The sequence below is a fragment of the Heptranchias perlo genome, chromosome 7 (genome assembly GCF_035084215.1).
Source record: "Heptranchias perlo isolate sHepPer1 chromosome 7, sHepPer1.hap1, whole genome shotgun sequence".
In the NCBI taxonomy this organism is placed as follows: domain Eukaryota; kingdom Metazoa; phylum Chordata; class Chondrichthyes; order Hexanchiformes; family Hexanchidae; genus Heptranchias; species Heptranchias perlo.
In genome coordinates, this window is record NC_090331.1 from 17,628,512 (window position 1) to 17,645,101 (window position 16,590).

The 16,590-nt window shown below is 41.5% G+C and overlaps 1 protein-coding gene across 4 annotated transcripts in view; it reads left to right on the plus strand.

Moving 5' to 3' along the window:
- ralba (v-ral simian leukemia viral oncogene homolog Ba (ras related)) overlaps positions 1 to 16,590 on the plus strand; it is a 63,504-nt gene that overhangs the window by 24,864 nt on the left and 22,050 nt on the right. For 2 of the 4 annotated variants that reach the window (XM_067987112.1, XM_067987114.1), the window contains 2 exons: positions 4,540 to 4,703; positions 10,970 to 11,178. In XM_067987112.1, coding sequence (XP_067843213.1) covers positions 4,590 to 4,703; positions 10,970 to 11,178 — 323 coding nt within the window. In that variant the 5' untranslated portion in view covers positions 4,540 to 4,589. The remainder of the gene's footprint in view (positions 1 to 4,539; positions 4,704 to 10,969; positions 11,179 to 16,590) is intronic. The other 2 variants (XM_067987113.1, XM_067987115.1) reach the window with 1 other exon arrangement.

Here is a 16,590-nt window from a genome sequence, read left to right on the forward strand (position 1 = left end):
GAAATTGATAGCCAAGTTCCGCACCCATGAGGACGGCCTCAACCGGGATCTTGGGTTCATGTCACGCTACACGTTACCCCACCAGCGAACAAATGTTATCTGTTTTTAATATAATGGGTCATTTGCTGGCTCTCTCTGCCTTCCGGATGTTTCTGCCTCTCTCTTTTTTTTTCTCTTTTTTCCCTGTTTGTTTTTTTGTTGAATGTGTATTCGGGGGTTCTGTAGGTGACACCTCTCTGTCTGAACACGGTGATTGCCTTGGCAACGGGCAGTTGCAGGGGCAGTCTGTAAACACCATGTATTGTTCAATATGTATAAATGCGTAGGCTTCAAGGAGCTCTTGAAACATTTGCCTGAGGAAGGAGAAAATCTCCGAAAGCTTGTGAATTTAAAATAAAATTGCTGGACTATAACTTGGTGTTGTAAAATTGTTTACAATTGCTTTTGACTGGTACAACACCAAATGCAAACATATATGGGGAAGACTGGCACCAGAAAGCTGGTGTTGCACTGCTCTCCTGAAGCCATTTGAATGCCAAGAATTGTATAACTGTGTGGCTTTTTGATAAAATAGCAGTTAGAATCCTCGTATGCAATTGATGCATTGGAAAAGGTTCAGAGGAAAGTTGTAATCCTTCTAGGGCTTAAAATTCTAAATTGAGACCTACAAATGAAACTTTTACACTGGATAGTGTTTGAGGGGAAGTAGGATCCAAGTCTTCAGGATGCTATAGTGATATCGAAACCAGATATTCTAGAAGAAATGTTTTTCCCTCAGATGGTAGATATGTGGAATAGACACATTAAACTCAGCTAATGTTATGTTAACTTGTTTACGGAAAAAAAAATGGATAACTGCCTGCCCTGGACTTGGATTGAAGGTTATGAGGATAAATCCAGGTACTGGTGGTAGAGCACTGTTTTGGTTTCTGTGGTGTTGCTGAGACTGGAAATTTCATCTGCAGAAGATAGCCAAACAGGGTTGAATAAAGTAATGTTAGATTATCTTAGTTTTGCTTTTACTCCTGAAAGTCAGGGAATAAATTTCATAGTCCTGGATCAGCCGCGAACTCCAGTCAAACATTAAGATCGAAGCCATCGTCTTTGGCCTCTGCTACGAGCTCCATAACCTTGCCATTGATTCTATTCCCCTCTCTGGCTGCTATCTCAGGTTGAGCCAGATTGTTGGCAACCTTGTCTCCCTATTTGACCCTGAGCCGAGTTTCTGACCCCACATCCTCTCCATCAGAAAGACTGTCTACTTCCACCTCTGTAACATCTCCCTTCGCCCCTTGCCTCAACCCATCTACTGCCAAAACCCTCATCCATGCCCTCGTAGACTTGACTATTCCAATGCTGTCCTGGTTGGCCTCCCATTTTCCACCCTCCATAAATTTCAGCTCATCCAAACTTCTGCCCGTACCCTATCCCGCACCAAATCCAACACCCATCGCCCCTGTGCTCACTGACCTACATTGGCCCCTGGTTCTCCCAACACCTCAAATTTATATCTCCGCCTTGTGTTCAAACCCCTTCATGGCCTCACTGCTCCCTATCTCTAATTTTCTCCAACCCTACAACCCTGAGAATTGTGTTCCTCCAACTTCCGCCTCTTGAGCATCCCAAAATCTTTACCCCATTATCGGTGGACGTGCTTTCAGCCACCTAGGTCCTAAACTCTGGAATTTACTCCCTATACCTCTCTGCCTCTCCACCACCCTCCTCTTCCCCCTTAAAACCCACCTCTTGGACAGTCACCCCATCTAATATCTCCTTCTTTGACTCAGTGTCAATTTTAGTGTTATTTATGCTTCTGTGAAGTGCCTTGGATCATTTTACTACTTTAAAGGTACTATAATAAACGCAAGATGTCATTGCATTGTTTAAGGCCCTGACTGCCTGTTCCGGTGTTTGAAGAGGAGCAGGTAGTTCTCCCTAGTTAACATTCATCTCAACCAATACCACCAAAGCAGACTAATTGGTTGGGTTCTCATTTGCCATTTGAGACCTTGCTTTGTGCAAAATCTGCATGTTGCATTTGCCTACAGTGACTACACTGCAAAAGTAATTAATTGCCTGTGAAGTACTTGAGGTGTCATGAAGTCTTGAAAGGTAATATATAAATGCAAGTTCTTTGTTAATTATGGCTGTATGAGTTATGAAAACTGCTTGTGTTCTGATTGAACACACAAATTAGGATTATTTGCATGTGAGTCTTATGATATCTGCAGAGAACATATTCTTTCCTACATTGGAGCTATATATGCTCATCGTTCATAGTCACACAACCCAAGTTCCCTATCTAGGGACAAGTTGAAGCAATAGCAAGTTGAATCTCTACTACCGGTTGAATGCTGTAGAGATTATTAAATGGCGTGCCTCAATAAAACTATTAAATTTTAGTTTCTGTGCTGTAGTATTTGGATTACGATTTGGAACTTAGTGTCTCTAAAACGTACAATTTGTATTTTTTTGGAAATTCAGAAAAGCTGAAATTTTGGAAAATGCACTCTGTGCTACCACAAAGTGCTTGCTTGATGTCAATTCTACTTTGACAGTGAACCTGCCAATCATCTTGGACCAGATTGAGGTTCATGGTGCTGGAAATTGTTCAGATTTGTATTTAGAATTTGTTTATGGCCTGGAGTTTCCATTTTGGGCGCACATTATGCCCGTAAATTGCGTTGCTGTATTTTACGCTGAGTTTCTGCCAAGGTGGATTAACATAATCACGAACACAGAATCTGCCATGAATCAGTGCAATTTAGCAGCTTAACATAGTGTAATTTTGTTTGCAATAAAAAATATTTTATGTATTTTTAACCTGGAACAGTTTTAGTAATACAGCTGAAAATGAGTTTCATTAAAAATAAGCATTTTTAATAAGTGTCTAGTCCTCCACTGTGAGTAACCTGATTTTAAGTCACTGAAAATGACTCCCAAAAAAACTATACTGAATCACTTACTACTACTTTGGTGTACACTAGTCAGTTTATTAAATTAATATTTTTAATTAAAAACATTTAAACCATGCCTACTAGTGTCTTTGTGCCTAAGAAAACTAGCTTAATTTTAAAACCCTCCTTGAATTGCTACAGGCTGACACCATCGGCGGAAACTCCCCATCCTCGTTTCAGGAGGAGCGCGGCCAGTTTTGCGGGTGGGGCCAGCTTCAGCGGATTTTGTTTTAAACGGCGCAAAACATCTCGGAAACTCTAATTACACTGGGTGTAAATTATGCAGAGTGTAAATCGAAACTCTGTTTTGTGCTGATTTGGCCGGATTGTGCTGGAAAGGCCAGCACAATCTAGCAGAAGCTCTGGACCTAATATGTGCAAGTTTTTTCCTAATATTATGGACTTCTGATAAGCTGATTCAGTCTGGCCAAAGTCATAATTTCACTTGGAACCTGTCTACTACAAAAACTTGCATTTATATAGCATTCCTCATGTCTGAAAGACATCTCAACACTTCACAATGCAGAGAAGAAACCAGAGTTCCAAAAGTCAACTCTATTCCAACTTGCCATTTCTTCCAACCACCCCCTACCCAACATAGATTTTAATTTTCAGGTGGAAAGGATTTGTGGTTGGTTACTGAGTTAATTTAATGCTAAGAAATTATCTTGTCTTTTTAAGTGTTTTAAGTACTATTCCTCTTTCCTTTTTCTTCCCCCGCCCCCCCCATTCAGTTTTATGCACATTGACACTAAAGCACAGTGGCAAGTTGCTATTCACATTCGCAGCAGAAATTTTAATTAATAATGTGATTAGCATAAGCATTTAAGTTAATTGACTTCTGAATAAACCTAAATGTTTCAAATAGTATATTTCATTCTGTGCTACTATTTACTACACCCAATTGTGTTGAATGTATTATTCTAGATTAGTTGTAAAGAAAATGCATAGATGTCCTATTGTATAGGGTTCAAAGCTTGCTTGCTTGTTTGCACAGTGGAAGTGTTTATAGTGCCTATTTGATAAATGACCAGAGCATACATAGCTCTAAAACTTGATCTACAGGTTGCTTTGGCTGTGATTCTAAGAGCTTACTAAATCTTGGAAGTACTTTCACAGCTGAATCAAGTGGGGAATTCTGGATCAGTTCTCATGTATCGGAAGAAGTTTAAATTTTAAGCCCCACTTAAACTTGAGTTTCATGTATCATTTTATGATTTAAGGTGTTGAAAAATTCACTTTTTAAAAAAAGACATAACTCATCTGTTTTTCCTCTGACTTCTATAATCAAGTGGCTGTGACTAGCAGGGTAAGCTGATTTGTTCTGTTTCCTGAACTGCATCACTTGGATGATTGGATCCAAGTTAAGTGGAACAAGGAGCATGCCAGCACATCTCAATTATATACCAAAGCAATATTTAGCTACATTTTTTAAAAACAAAGTCCTGATATGAAAGAAAATCTAATCTGTGCTGTTCCAATGGTTTGAATATTCACAACCACCGTGTTGTAGCCCCTTTCTGTTCCGATGTAGCTGGCATTCTGTAGTAAAGACTGATCAAAATGTTTGTTTCATACACAGCAGAACTTGCAAATCAAGTACGACGTATCCATTTGACAATCCGGTCTAAAATGGCAGCTAACAAGAACAAGAACCAGAGCTCGCTGGCCCTGCACAAAGTGATTATGGTGGGCAGTGGAGGTGTAGGCAAGTCAGCACTAACGTTGCAGTTCATGTATGACGAGGTAAGAGATTATCTTATTTACAAAGTTTAAAAAAAAAAGGCAGCATCTTTTGGGGGGGGGAGGAAGAAGTGGCGGGGGGTGGGGGGGGGGGGTTTATATTGGTCCTTGAATTGTTGCACTAGTTATCGTAGATAGAAATGTCAAGTATTGTGCAGATTGTCATTCCTATTAAGTTCTTTATAAAGGGATAGTGTCCTTTTTCTTGGTTTCAATTTACAAGTTGGGAAACCCATAAAGAGGAGGGAAGATATATAATATATGTTGCGTTTAGTTCCTTAAACTATTGAGGATAATTTAAAAATGTTAAGTTATAAAGGGGACTGGTTGGCACAATGGGTTAGCATTATTGTTCTTTAACCTTTTTGGAGCTTAGGGTCAAATCCCAGCTTAAGAAATGAGGTGTTCGCTTTCTCTGGAGCTTGCAGGGCCATGCACTGGCATGCATATGAAATGCTGCTCTAATTCAAAAGAAGTTGGCTTGCTATTGTCTACAGTGAATGAGATGGTTTTTTTGCTATATTTTCCCATGCTGGCCAGTATGTATAGCCTAACAGGAGTCAGAGGCTATAGTGATAGCTGATGTAGGAAAATGAAAATCACCGGTGGCGTAAAGAATGACCTACTGATAGCTAAAGGGACATTAGGGTCATGGTCCTTTGCTCTGCACCAGACCTTGCTATATCTGACTCTCTTGACCCTGACGTTGGGTGCTCAGAATAGAACAGTGTTTATAGTGCTGACCTTGAAGAGCATTTGGGGGGGGGGCGGGGGAAAACAATTTGTTGATTTTGGAGGGAACAAGTTGACAATTAAAAATGTTTTTCCTGCATGCCAGCACGTACATAATGCTTTGAAAGTGAAGATGGTTCAGCTTAGTTATGTCTCTTGAGGTGTGGTGGAAGACAGTCACGTCAGGCGTAATGTGGTTGAAATACTGTGGCGGTTGGTGTTTTCTTTTCACAAACCGATCACTCTTGTTTCCTTGAAGCCAACAAATTTGGAGTGGAAGCAGGTTTCCTTTTTAAAAGCACATTGCATTGTCCTTGAATAACATTTGTCCCTTGCCCTCCTACATAGTGGCCTTAGACAAATGTTATGTTTTCTCCTGTTGTCTCATTTGAGTGCTTCTCCTGTTTGCACTAGTGCCAAAAAGTCAAGCATCTCTCAAATTTTGATTTTTAAATATATATTTAGATATTTATTTGGCATTAAATCACTTTCTCTTTACATTTTCTACTGTGAATATAATGAGTGTCATACATGGTGGTGCTGTTCTTGCAGAAAGAATCATTAGCTTGTTTTGAAGGTTTCAGTAACAAGTTCGCACGGTCACGTTAAACATATTCTGCTAGTTGGCTTCCAAAAAGGAAATGCTTTCAGCATTTTTATAGGTTTTTTTGGTGAATTTTCTGTTTATGAAGGGAGCTAGTGCTGGCAAATGGAACACTTCACTTAGCATCAGCATTGAGCATTCCCAGGTGGAATATAGCAGATAAATGTGGAGTATGGCTGCCTTTACTCTACTCCAGCTTCAGAAGAGCACCCTCTGCTGCAGCAATGTAACACTTTTCATGTGCCATTTCCCAAAGCAGCCATCATATGGCCTGTCTGAATGAGCTTGATCATTCATGTGAAATTAAAGAGGCAATTTTGCATGTGTCCACAAGCAACTAGATTGAGACTGCCCAATCTCATTCATATGTGACCCTTGGGATATTTTTTGGTTTGAAAACACATACTGACAATTCTTTGCATTAAAAAAAAGTTCATCTGCTATTGTGATAAATGACATTAGCATAGCAGAACAGTGCATATGATGTTTTTTCCCACATTTCCCACTGAGGTCAACTAAAGTAGACTAATTAAATTATCCCTGTGGCTGTTAATTTAGTGGTTTTTTAACTTGATAAGTCCAAAAATTCACTAAATAAGGAATCCTGCTTGTTCCCCAACTCTTCCACTATAGCATGTACTGAATTTTTTTTAACCTAACCTCTGTTCTCCTTTCTCTCTCTTCCCCCCCCCCCCCCCCCCCCCCAGCAGATTGTTCCAAATGTTTGACATTCTCAATAAAGTTCTTCCTGATATCTATCTATTTAAATTTAATTTGCTTGTCTTAAATTTGTTTTCTGGTCCTTGAAGGAAGATTCTGGTTTACTTATTTATATAAATCATTGAGGTTGCTCCTTAACTGTCTTTTTAGACAGAGCTTGAGATTTTTTGTTTTTTTCCCTTCTGTTTAGCCATAGGATGAGTTATCTCTTTACCCTCCATGTATGTACATAGCTTTGGTGGCATAATTACCAACTGTGTGCTCCAAATTTAATCTGATCAGTAAACTGTAAAGTTCTATAATCATAAGCCCAGAGGTTTGTACTCTTCTGACTATAATCTAGATTGCCTGTGCCACTGCTGGTCCAATGCAGATACCATCTTTTACTAATCTGAATTTAGCAACACCAACAACTTGCATATATATATAGTTCTTTTTAACGTGGAAAAAATGTTCCAAGGTGCTTCAGAGGCGTGATCAGAAATAAATGGATGCTGAGCCAAAGGAGATATTTAGAAGACATGATCAAATGTTTGGTCAAAGCTGTGGGTTTTAAGGAGGGTCTTAATGGAGGAGGGGTTTAGGCAGAGAATTCCAGAACATAGGACTTAAACAGCTGAAGAAAAGCAATTGCATGAGATGTTCTGGCTACAATTGAATGGATGGGACCAAGCATGGGGAGTTCCTCTGAGATGCAATGAAGGTGGATGGTCTAGTCAACCATGTCAATGGCTGCGGAGGACGAGGAGGGGTAATGCATCGTGGTCACAGTCTGAAAGAGTGTCGTTTGTGACTTTGGTTAGGGCCAATTTGGTGTTGTGGCAAGGGTGGAAACCCAATTGGGAGAGATTCAAACAGTTGTGGGAAAGGTGGGCATGGATTTGGGAGGCAATAACACATTGAAGGATTTTGGAGAGGAAAGGGAGGTTGGAGATGTAGCGACAGTTTGCAAGGACAGAGGGGTTGAGTTTTTTTTGCAGGGGGACTATGACAACTTGCATTTATGTAGCACCTTTTAATGTCATGAAATATCCCAAGGTGCTTCACAGGAACAATGACTGTTTTGAAAGAGGAAGACAGTACATAGAGAGGGAACCATTTACAATGTCAGCTAACATTGGGGGCTTGGAAGGTAAAGTTGGGTGGTCAGTAATTTAGTGGGAAATGGGTCAAGGAAGCATGGGTCTCATGGTCAAGATAAGCTTGCGTAGGTGATGATGGGGGGGTGGAAACCAGAGCAAGATACAGGTTCAAGGCAGGTCGGGGGAACTGTGGGAAAGAGAAATGGTGGGGGTGGGAAGCAGCAGAGGCAGCTAAACATTGGTCTCAATCTTAGTGACAGCAGCACATGAGCTCCTTGTACTTGGTGGTGGGGGCAGGGAAAAGAGATTTTAAGCAGACGGTTGTTAGTGGAGAAAAGAAACTGGGGGCTATTTTTGCTGTGCAGGATTATCCTTGAGTAATGGGTGGCTGTGTTGGAGGAGAGTGAGGCTTTATAGCACTTGCTGTGTTGATCCGACGATGGATGGCTACATCAGTTGTGCGCTGAATACTCTTAATTCTGCACCCTTTGGACTTGAGGGAACAAGGATGGCTGCCATAGCGTGGGAATGAGCAGAATGGGAGAGCGTAATTTTTTTGTTGGGTACAAGGGCATCATAGGTGGAGGTAAGGGAGTGGTTGAGCTAATCGGTTGCAGAAGAACTATGGTGAATGGAGGGCTAAAGGCTGGAAAGCTGGGAATTTGAAAGTGGAATTGTAAGTGACTGGGGTGAGAGTTCTAGTTCCAGGGGCAGATGCAAAGGAAGTGGGATTGGCAGGGAGAATGTGGATGTTGAGGGATATACAGAAGTAGATGGCCTTGTCTGCATTTGAAACCAAGGAACTGGCGATGCTACAGCAGATTGCAGGATCGAAGGGATGGCCGTGAATATAGGTAGGAGAGTTTTATATGGAGCAAAATTTTTAGGGAAGGAAGTGAATTCTGAGGCAAGGAAAGCTAAGATGGAGATTGAAATCCCCGAGGGTGAGGAGCCGCTAAGTGTGGGACTCGATGGGCTGGGGTGTTTGTAGATGATGAGGATTTTAAAGGAGGGATGGGATACAACGAGGTGCTCAAAGGTGGGGAAGGCACCTGAAGTGTAGGGGGAGACACCAAGATGTGATAAGGGCCACACCAGCACCACACATGGCAAGTATAGCCAGGCAGGAAGGAGTGCAAGGTATTGCCACCTGTGAGCAAAGATTCAATCAAAGCCAGGATTTCAATTCAATCATTCTCAACAAGGTCATGGATAACAAGGGCCTTGCTTGCGAGTGCATGGACATTGTGGAGGGAAATATAGAGTAGGGCAGTGATTGTTGATCAATTGGTAGGTGTGGGGCAAGAAGGACATTGGTGAGGTGGAACATAGAATTTCTCAGTTGAAATTTAAATGCTGCTTTGCAAAAACATGTATTAGATTCTGCCTGGAACATAGGAACAGGAGTTCAGAACCCTCGAGCTTCTTCCACCATTCAATTAAATCATGGCTGATCTGTACCTCAACCCCTTTTACTTGCCTTTGATAACCTTACCTAAAAAAAATCTCTCTCAGTCCTGAAGGCTTCAATTGACCCAGCATCCAAAGCCTTTTGGGGTAGAGGGGGAGAGTTCCAGATTTTACTTCTCAATGGCAAGGCTCTAATTTTAAGGTTAATCCTCCACCAGAGGAAATAGTTTATCTACCCTATTGAATCCTTTTATCATTTTAAACTCCTTGATTAGATCACCCCTCAATCTTGCATACTCAAGGGAGTATAAGCCAAATTTATGCAACCTGTCCTCATAATTTAACCTCCAGTGTCATTCTGGTGAATCTGCACTGCATCTCCTCCAAGGCCAATGTATCATTCAGTGCCCAGATCTGAACGCAGTACTTGATGAGGTCTGACCAAGGCTCTACAACTGAAGCATAACTTCCTCCCCTTTGTATTCCAGTCCCCTAAAGATGAGGGCCAACAATATTAATTTATGGATAATATGGATTTTAGCTTGTGCATGGGTAAGAGATTATCTTTGATATGTTTTTATTCCAAAAGGAATAATACATTTAAGAAATCAGGGTTTTTTTGGGTGACTTCAAAAAAATGATGTTCAAAACTCTTCTTCCCAGTCTTCTGACCGCCACCTTCCATAAACTCCCAAATTGCCCAATGCTGCCTAAATTCTGTCTCACGGGCTCCTACTTGCCCATCACCCTATGCTCACTGACCTACATTGGTTCCCTGCCCCCATGCCGATCAAATTTAAAATCCTCCTCCAAATCCCATGCAATCTCTGCAACCTTCTCCAGCCTTCCATGTCCTTCCTCTGGTTCTTTCAATCTGGCTTCCTGTGCATTACCCCTATTCTACCTTTGATGGCAGCGGACTCCCAACTACATCATCCACCTACTGCTTTGTAACTCCTTGCCAAATCGCCTCTGCCTTTCCACACCTTCCTCCCCACCTTTTTAAAACCTTCTGAAAACACATCTCTTTCGATCGAGCTTTCACTTGACTTTCCTTGCCCTCCTGTGAAGGCTTGGCACCTGCTCCTTTTCTGTGAAGTGCCTTGGGTCATTTTTCTACATGCAAGGTGCTATATAAATCCAAGTTGTTAAAGCTTTACTTTTGAAGTAGTATTACTGCCTTCAAATACCAAAGTATTTTCAACACTACTGTTAACAGTTGCTGGTTGGCATGCAGTGCAATATATTCTGCAAAAGGAAACACTATATACCTCCTATTAAACTGGATTTTATCCCCCACCCCCATGTAATCAACCAAGGCAATAATTAGTTGAGATGTACAGATTAGGAAGGTTCTAGGGTTGATTTCCCCCCCCTCCAAATTAGGCAATCGCAGCTAATAGGGAAGCTATAATTAGCTTGCTGCCTCTAGTAAGACAATAATTCAGAGTTATCACTCCCGATCACTAAAGATTTGTGCTGGAAGTACAAGGGTGAGAACAGGTTGGGCCTACCATTGACACTCACTGTCTAAGCTCACACATGAAGATTGGCCTCTCGGGTAAGGTACTGAAGGGTATCCATGAAACTGTACTCCAGCAACAATCAAGCTCCTTCAGGAAAGGAGGAATGGAGATTATATTCAGTCTGGGAAGGGGGGGGGACAAAAAACCTTGGATAAGAGCTTCATACTTATTGTTATGCTATATTTTCCCTTGCAGTTTGTGGAAGACTATGAACCTACTAAAGCTGACAGTTATAGGAAAAAAGTTGTTCTGGATGGTGAGGAGGTCCAGATAGACATCTTGGATACTGCTGGACAGGAGGACTATGCAGCCATTCGGGACAATTACTTCCGCAGTGGGGAGGGTTTTCTCTGTGTCTTCTCAATAACTGAGCAGGAATCTTTTACAGCCACTGTAGAATTTAGGTAAGTAGTTCAAGATAATTTACTTTTGTATTTGATTTTGGCAGTACTTTATATAGTGCAATTGTGCATTGCTTAATGTTATGTTTAAGCATTATTCTTAGCCATACAGTCCTAGTGAATTGCAAGTGTAATACATTGTGTGCTAACATACTGTACCATGGAGCTTATTCCTTGCTTTTTGGGGGTGGGGCAAGGAATAAGCTACTTGTCCTCTGAGAATTAAAATTGGAGGAGAGTCAATCTAACTGAGAATCAGGCCCAAACTCATCCACCCCATTTTTATAGATCACCTTCTTATCACATTCCTCAATCACTTGCTTCTCCAGACACTCATCCAATAGTCTCTTGAACCCTTCTATGCTTTCTGTTTCATTGCCCTTCTCTGGTAATTTATTCCACAACACTATTACACTTTGGTTGAAAATGTTCTGCCATTGTTTCTTCATAATCCTAACTTCCCTGGAATTGGAACCTTTTCCAATAAATAATTTTGTAGGTTTTTTCAGACATGTGGAAACCCATCGCCATGTTTCATTCTCGGGGTTGTGGGGTGGGGAGAAACAATTCTGAGAAATCTACGCACAGAATTTGTTAATCCAATATGAAGTGCACTGATCCTATAGGATTACACTCCACTTAACCTGAGTCCAGATGGCAAAGCCAAGGCTTGGGAATATTCAAATTTGTACAGTGGTAACACTAGTTTAACCAGTTAAAATCAAGCAACTTACCAATTCAGGGAATTTCTGAGCTTCCTATAGGAAGGGAGAAGAGTTGCAATGGTTTCCTGATGCAGTGCTTTCAAAGGGAGGCATGTTTTGTCATGCTCCTGCTGTGCAAGTTTGGCCCAATAGAGATGATTGGAGAATGTGATTTCTGTCTTAAAGGATAATAAATGAGGGCTGCTTGATGGCTGGTGGCACCATGCCACCAAATTCATCCTGGCCTGTTTCCTCCACAGATTCCTCTTCACAAAGGGCCACCATCTCAAATTATTACAGCTCTTAACATATGCTACTGCCTTTCCTAATCCCTCTGGTTATGTGCTGGAAGCATACATAATTTATAAAGATGTTAGAAATTGCCTGAGCAACATGCTATCCAGTGTAGAGACGGCCTCCTTTACTGTGTGAGGTCATACTCTTTCAGAGCACAATTTATTTCCCTTGTTGCTTCCAGACTTGACTCTTCCAATGCTGGCCTCCCACCTTCCACCTTTTTAGTTTACTTGAACTCATCCAAAACTCTGCCCATATCCTAACTTGCACCCAATCCTGTTCACCAATCACCCCTGTGCTCACTGACCTACATTGGCTCCCGGTCCAGCAAAGCCTGGATTTTAAAATTCTCATCCTTCTGTTCAAATCTCTCCACGGCCTTGCCCCCTCCATTCTTTAACCTCCTACAACCCTTCGGGATCTCTGCACTCCTCCAATTCTGGCCTCTTGCACATCCCCCATTTTCATTGCTCCCCTATTGGTGACTGTGCCTTCAGCTGCCCAGGCCCTGAGCTCTGGAATTCCCTCCCTAAACTTTTCTGCCTCCTGCTTTAAAAGGATGCTCCTTAAAACCTGCCTCTTTGACCAAGCTTTTGGTCATCTGTTCTAACATCTCCTTGTGTGGCTCGGTGTCAAATTTTGTCTGCTAACACTCCTGTGAAGGCGTTAAAGGCTCTATGTAAATGCAAGTTGTTGTGGGGCACATAACATCTTGCACACAAGAATTGCCCTATGGCTTTTTTGCAATAAAGGTGTGAGGGGAAAAGATTATCTCCTTGCTTTGTGTGCTAGCTCTGAGTGCGCAATAGCTCAACCCCAATTGGAATCATGTATGCAAAGGTGGCCACATCTGAGTTTCGCACTTTTCTTGTCACTGATTTACCTGGGAGACTCTCCTAATTTGTTCTGCTAGCGCCACCCATGCAGCTTGTACTTTAACAGGAGGATGATCACGTGCTCCAAAGATGCACACCCTCCTTTGCTGCATCTCCTATAACGAGACCTTCAATGATGGCTCTGAAAACTAGGTTGACTTCCCCACTGTCCTTGTGCAATTTTTCATTTCAGAAATTGTCACACCCTATGCTTGCACCAATGACTCTTCTACAGCCACATTAAGGTACTAAAATAGTCCTGTTCCCTTTAACGGCAGCAGCAGTCCTTTAAGAGCTGCTGCCTCACTGGATTTTGCACGACTCTGCAGCTTCCCTATGCATGTTTTGTATGTGCAGGAAGTATTTAGAAATCAAGGGAGGAGTTAGCCTTGCGATATTTGAAGCAGTCCTCCATGCCGTCAGTGCAGCTACACCTGTGCCCCAGGAGAGCATGGCAGTGATTTTTGCTGCCCAAGGCTTTGCTGGACTGGGAGTAACATTGGTTTTATTATGTATTCTGTCAAACCAGAGCTACAGTTCATTTCTCTTTTTTAAAAAAAGCATGCATCTGTAAATTCTTTGGAGGAGAATTGGCATATTTGTGGATACATAATAGAACACCTAGCTGTTAAAAAGAATTAGTACATTTTGGAGGAAAGATTTGACAGGTTCTACTCAACAAAGGAGTAAATTTTCTATTTTGAGTGCAATTGGGAAACTTAAAATGTGCCTACTAGTGCTTGTGCGTCTAAGAAAATGAGCACAAATTGACGAGCCTCCCCGAACCAGCGCAATTGGTGGAATCTTGCAATTTTGGCCTAATGGCGTTGGCCAGTTTTGTGGGTGGGGCCTGAACCCAGCAAATTGAATCTGGAACCAGCCTGAAAGAGCACAGAAAACACACATGTTAGTGGTTTTGGGTGCAACTCACTTGCGATTAGAATTCCCCAATCTTTTGCCCTGGTTCAGTCGATTTCTGCTTGAATGCACTGATAATACTAGCAGAAATGAGTGAAAAGTCTACCCGTAAGTGTGAAAGATGGTTTGCACGTGGAAAGATATATCTTTTTTGCAGTTAAAATCATAGAATCTTGCAGCACAGGAGGAGGCCATTCAGCTTGTCATGCCTGTACCTGCTCCTCTGAAAGAGCTGTCCAATATAGTCCCGCACCCCAGCTTTTTTCCCCATAACCCTGCAAATTAGTCCTCTTCAGATACGAGTCCAATTGCCTTTTTGAAAGTTCCTATGGAATTTGCTTCTACCACCCTTTCAAGTAGTGCGTTACAGATCTTAACCTCTGATAGTTTCTCCTCATTACCCCTCTAGTTACTTTGCCAATTATTTTAAATCTATGACCTCTGGTTACTGACCCACTTGACAGAGGAAACAGTTTCTCCCTACTTGCTCTATCAAAACCCCTCATGATTTTCAATATTGGAACAGTCGACGGGGGCAGTGGTAGGTGGGATAAGTGGGGCAGGAAGGAAGTTAGCGAGGTGAAATGTAGAATTTCTTAGTTGGAATTTAAGTGCTACATTGCAAAAATATGTAATCCCTGTTTCTCCAATCTCTCCACATAACTGAAATACCTCAACCCTTGTAATCCTCCTCTGTACCCTCTCCAACGACTTAACATCCTTCCTAAAGTGTAGTGCCCAGAATTGTACACAGTAATCCAGCTGAAGCCTAACCAGTGATTTGTAAAGGTTTAGCCTGACTGCTTTGTTTTTGTATTCAATGCCCCTATTTACAAAACCAAATATCCCATACAGTTAACCACCTTATCAACTTGCCCTGTCACCTTCAAAGATTTGAGAATATGCACCCCCCAGGTCCCTCTGCTCTTGCACCCCCTCAAAATAGTAGCATTTAGATTATACAGCCTCTGTTTCCCCCAAAGTGCATCATTTCACACTTATCTGCATTAAATTGCACGTGTCTGTCCGTTTCACCAGTTGTCTGTCCTCTTGAAATCTGCTACTATCCTTCTCAAAACTTGGCAACGTAGTAAATAGTATCATCTGCAGACTTTGAAATTGTACCCCCTATGTCCAAGTCCAAGTCTCTTGTATGTCTTTTTAAACTCTTCTCCTTGACATCATCCACACTTTTCACTGGCAGGACTGTCCAATTCTCTGCCTTCTCAATAGACAACATTATCAGTACTCTTACCTTGACATACTAGGATATATATTTGTGTGGTGCAGTGCAAGATCCCCCTCTTGCCTACTGCAAATACCCTGAATGAAAATATCCGTTAAACTGAATTGACTTCCAGATTTTCCCCAAGTGCTGCAATTACTTTTTGACATGCTGTGTTTTTTCTTTAAAGAGTGCATCTCATTTGAACTTCAAAAAGTTTTTAAGATCGGACCCCAGGCTAAAGATAGCGGATGTGTGAAAAAATTTAAGTTGACTTTTAAGATCAAATACTGTCCTTCCCACTGGTCCACTTTAAGCTTCATCTCTTGTCGCTGAATGCATTCTCTGTAGCAGCTCTATTTTTGTCTGCCTATTTGTGTACCGGACTAAACCCTAGATGGAGCTATGTTTAAGGTGCATTCGATCTTTAGAGTAAGTTACTTTTTGTATTGGGTTTGTACCGTGCTAATGTCATCAGCTCCTAAACAAGCAGGCCTTTCGTAGCTTGAGGCAACTGCAAAGTAATCATGCTAGATTTGTATAAGCCTGGCGACATGGTAATCTGAATTGTGAAGTTAGTTGTATTTTTTTGTTACAGCTTTTTTAGGTATAAATTTGCACCCAGTAAAACCCCACAAACAAGTTAAATCGGTTAGTGATGGTTAAAAGATAGGTGTCGGCCAGGAGAACGCCTCTGCTCTTTGAATAGTGTCATAGGATCTTTCACATCCACATCAAGATCTGAAAGTTGGCACTTCACAATGTAGCACTCCTCAATTTAGGCTGAACTTCAGTATGTGCTTAAGTCCCTGGTGTGTAGCTTGAACCCACAGGCTACTGACTTAGAAACAAGAGTGTTTCCACTGAGCCAAACTGAATCTTGATACTCTGGTTGTGTTGTACTGTAGCATTGTACAAAAAACCTTGATCTATTCATCTTGTTAGTAAATCCAGAGCTGAATCATAAGTGCACAGGGAAAGAGCAGTACTCTGTCTGAACTATTGTAAACAATTTTACAACACCAAGTTATAGTCCAGCAATTTTATTTTAAATTCACAAGCTTTCGGAGATTTTCTCCTTCCTCAGGTAAATGTTTCAAGATCTCCTTGAAGCCTACGCATTTATACATATTGAATAATACATGGTGTTTACAGACTGCCCCTGCAACTGCCCGTTGCCAAGGCAATCACCGTGTTCAGACAGAGAGGTGTCATCTGCAGAACCCCCGAATACACATTCAACAAAAAAACAAACAGGGAAAAAAAAACAGAGAAAAAAAAAACACAGAGAGAGGCAGAAACATCCGGAAGGCAGAGAGAGCCAGCAAATGACCCATTATATTAAAAACAGATAACATTTGTTCGCTGGTGGGGTAACGTGTAGCGTGACATGAAC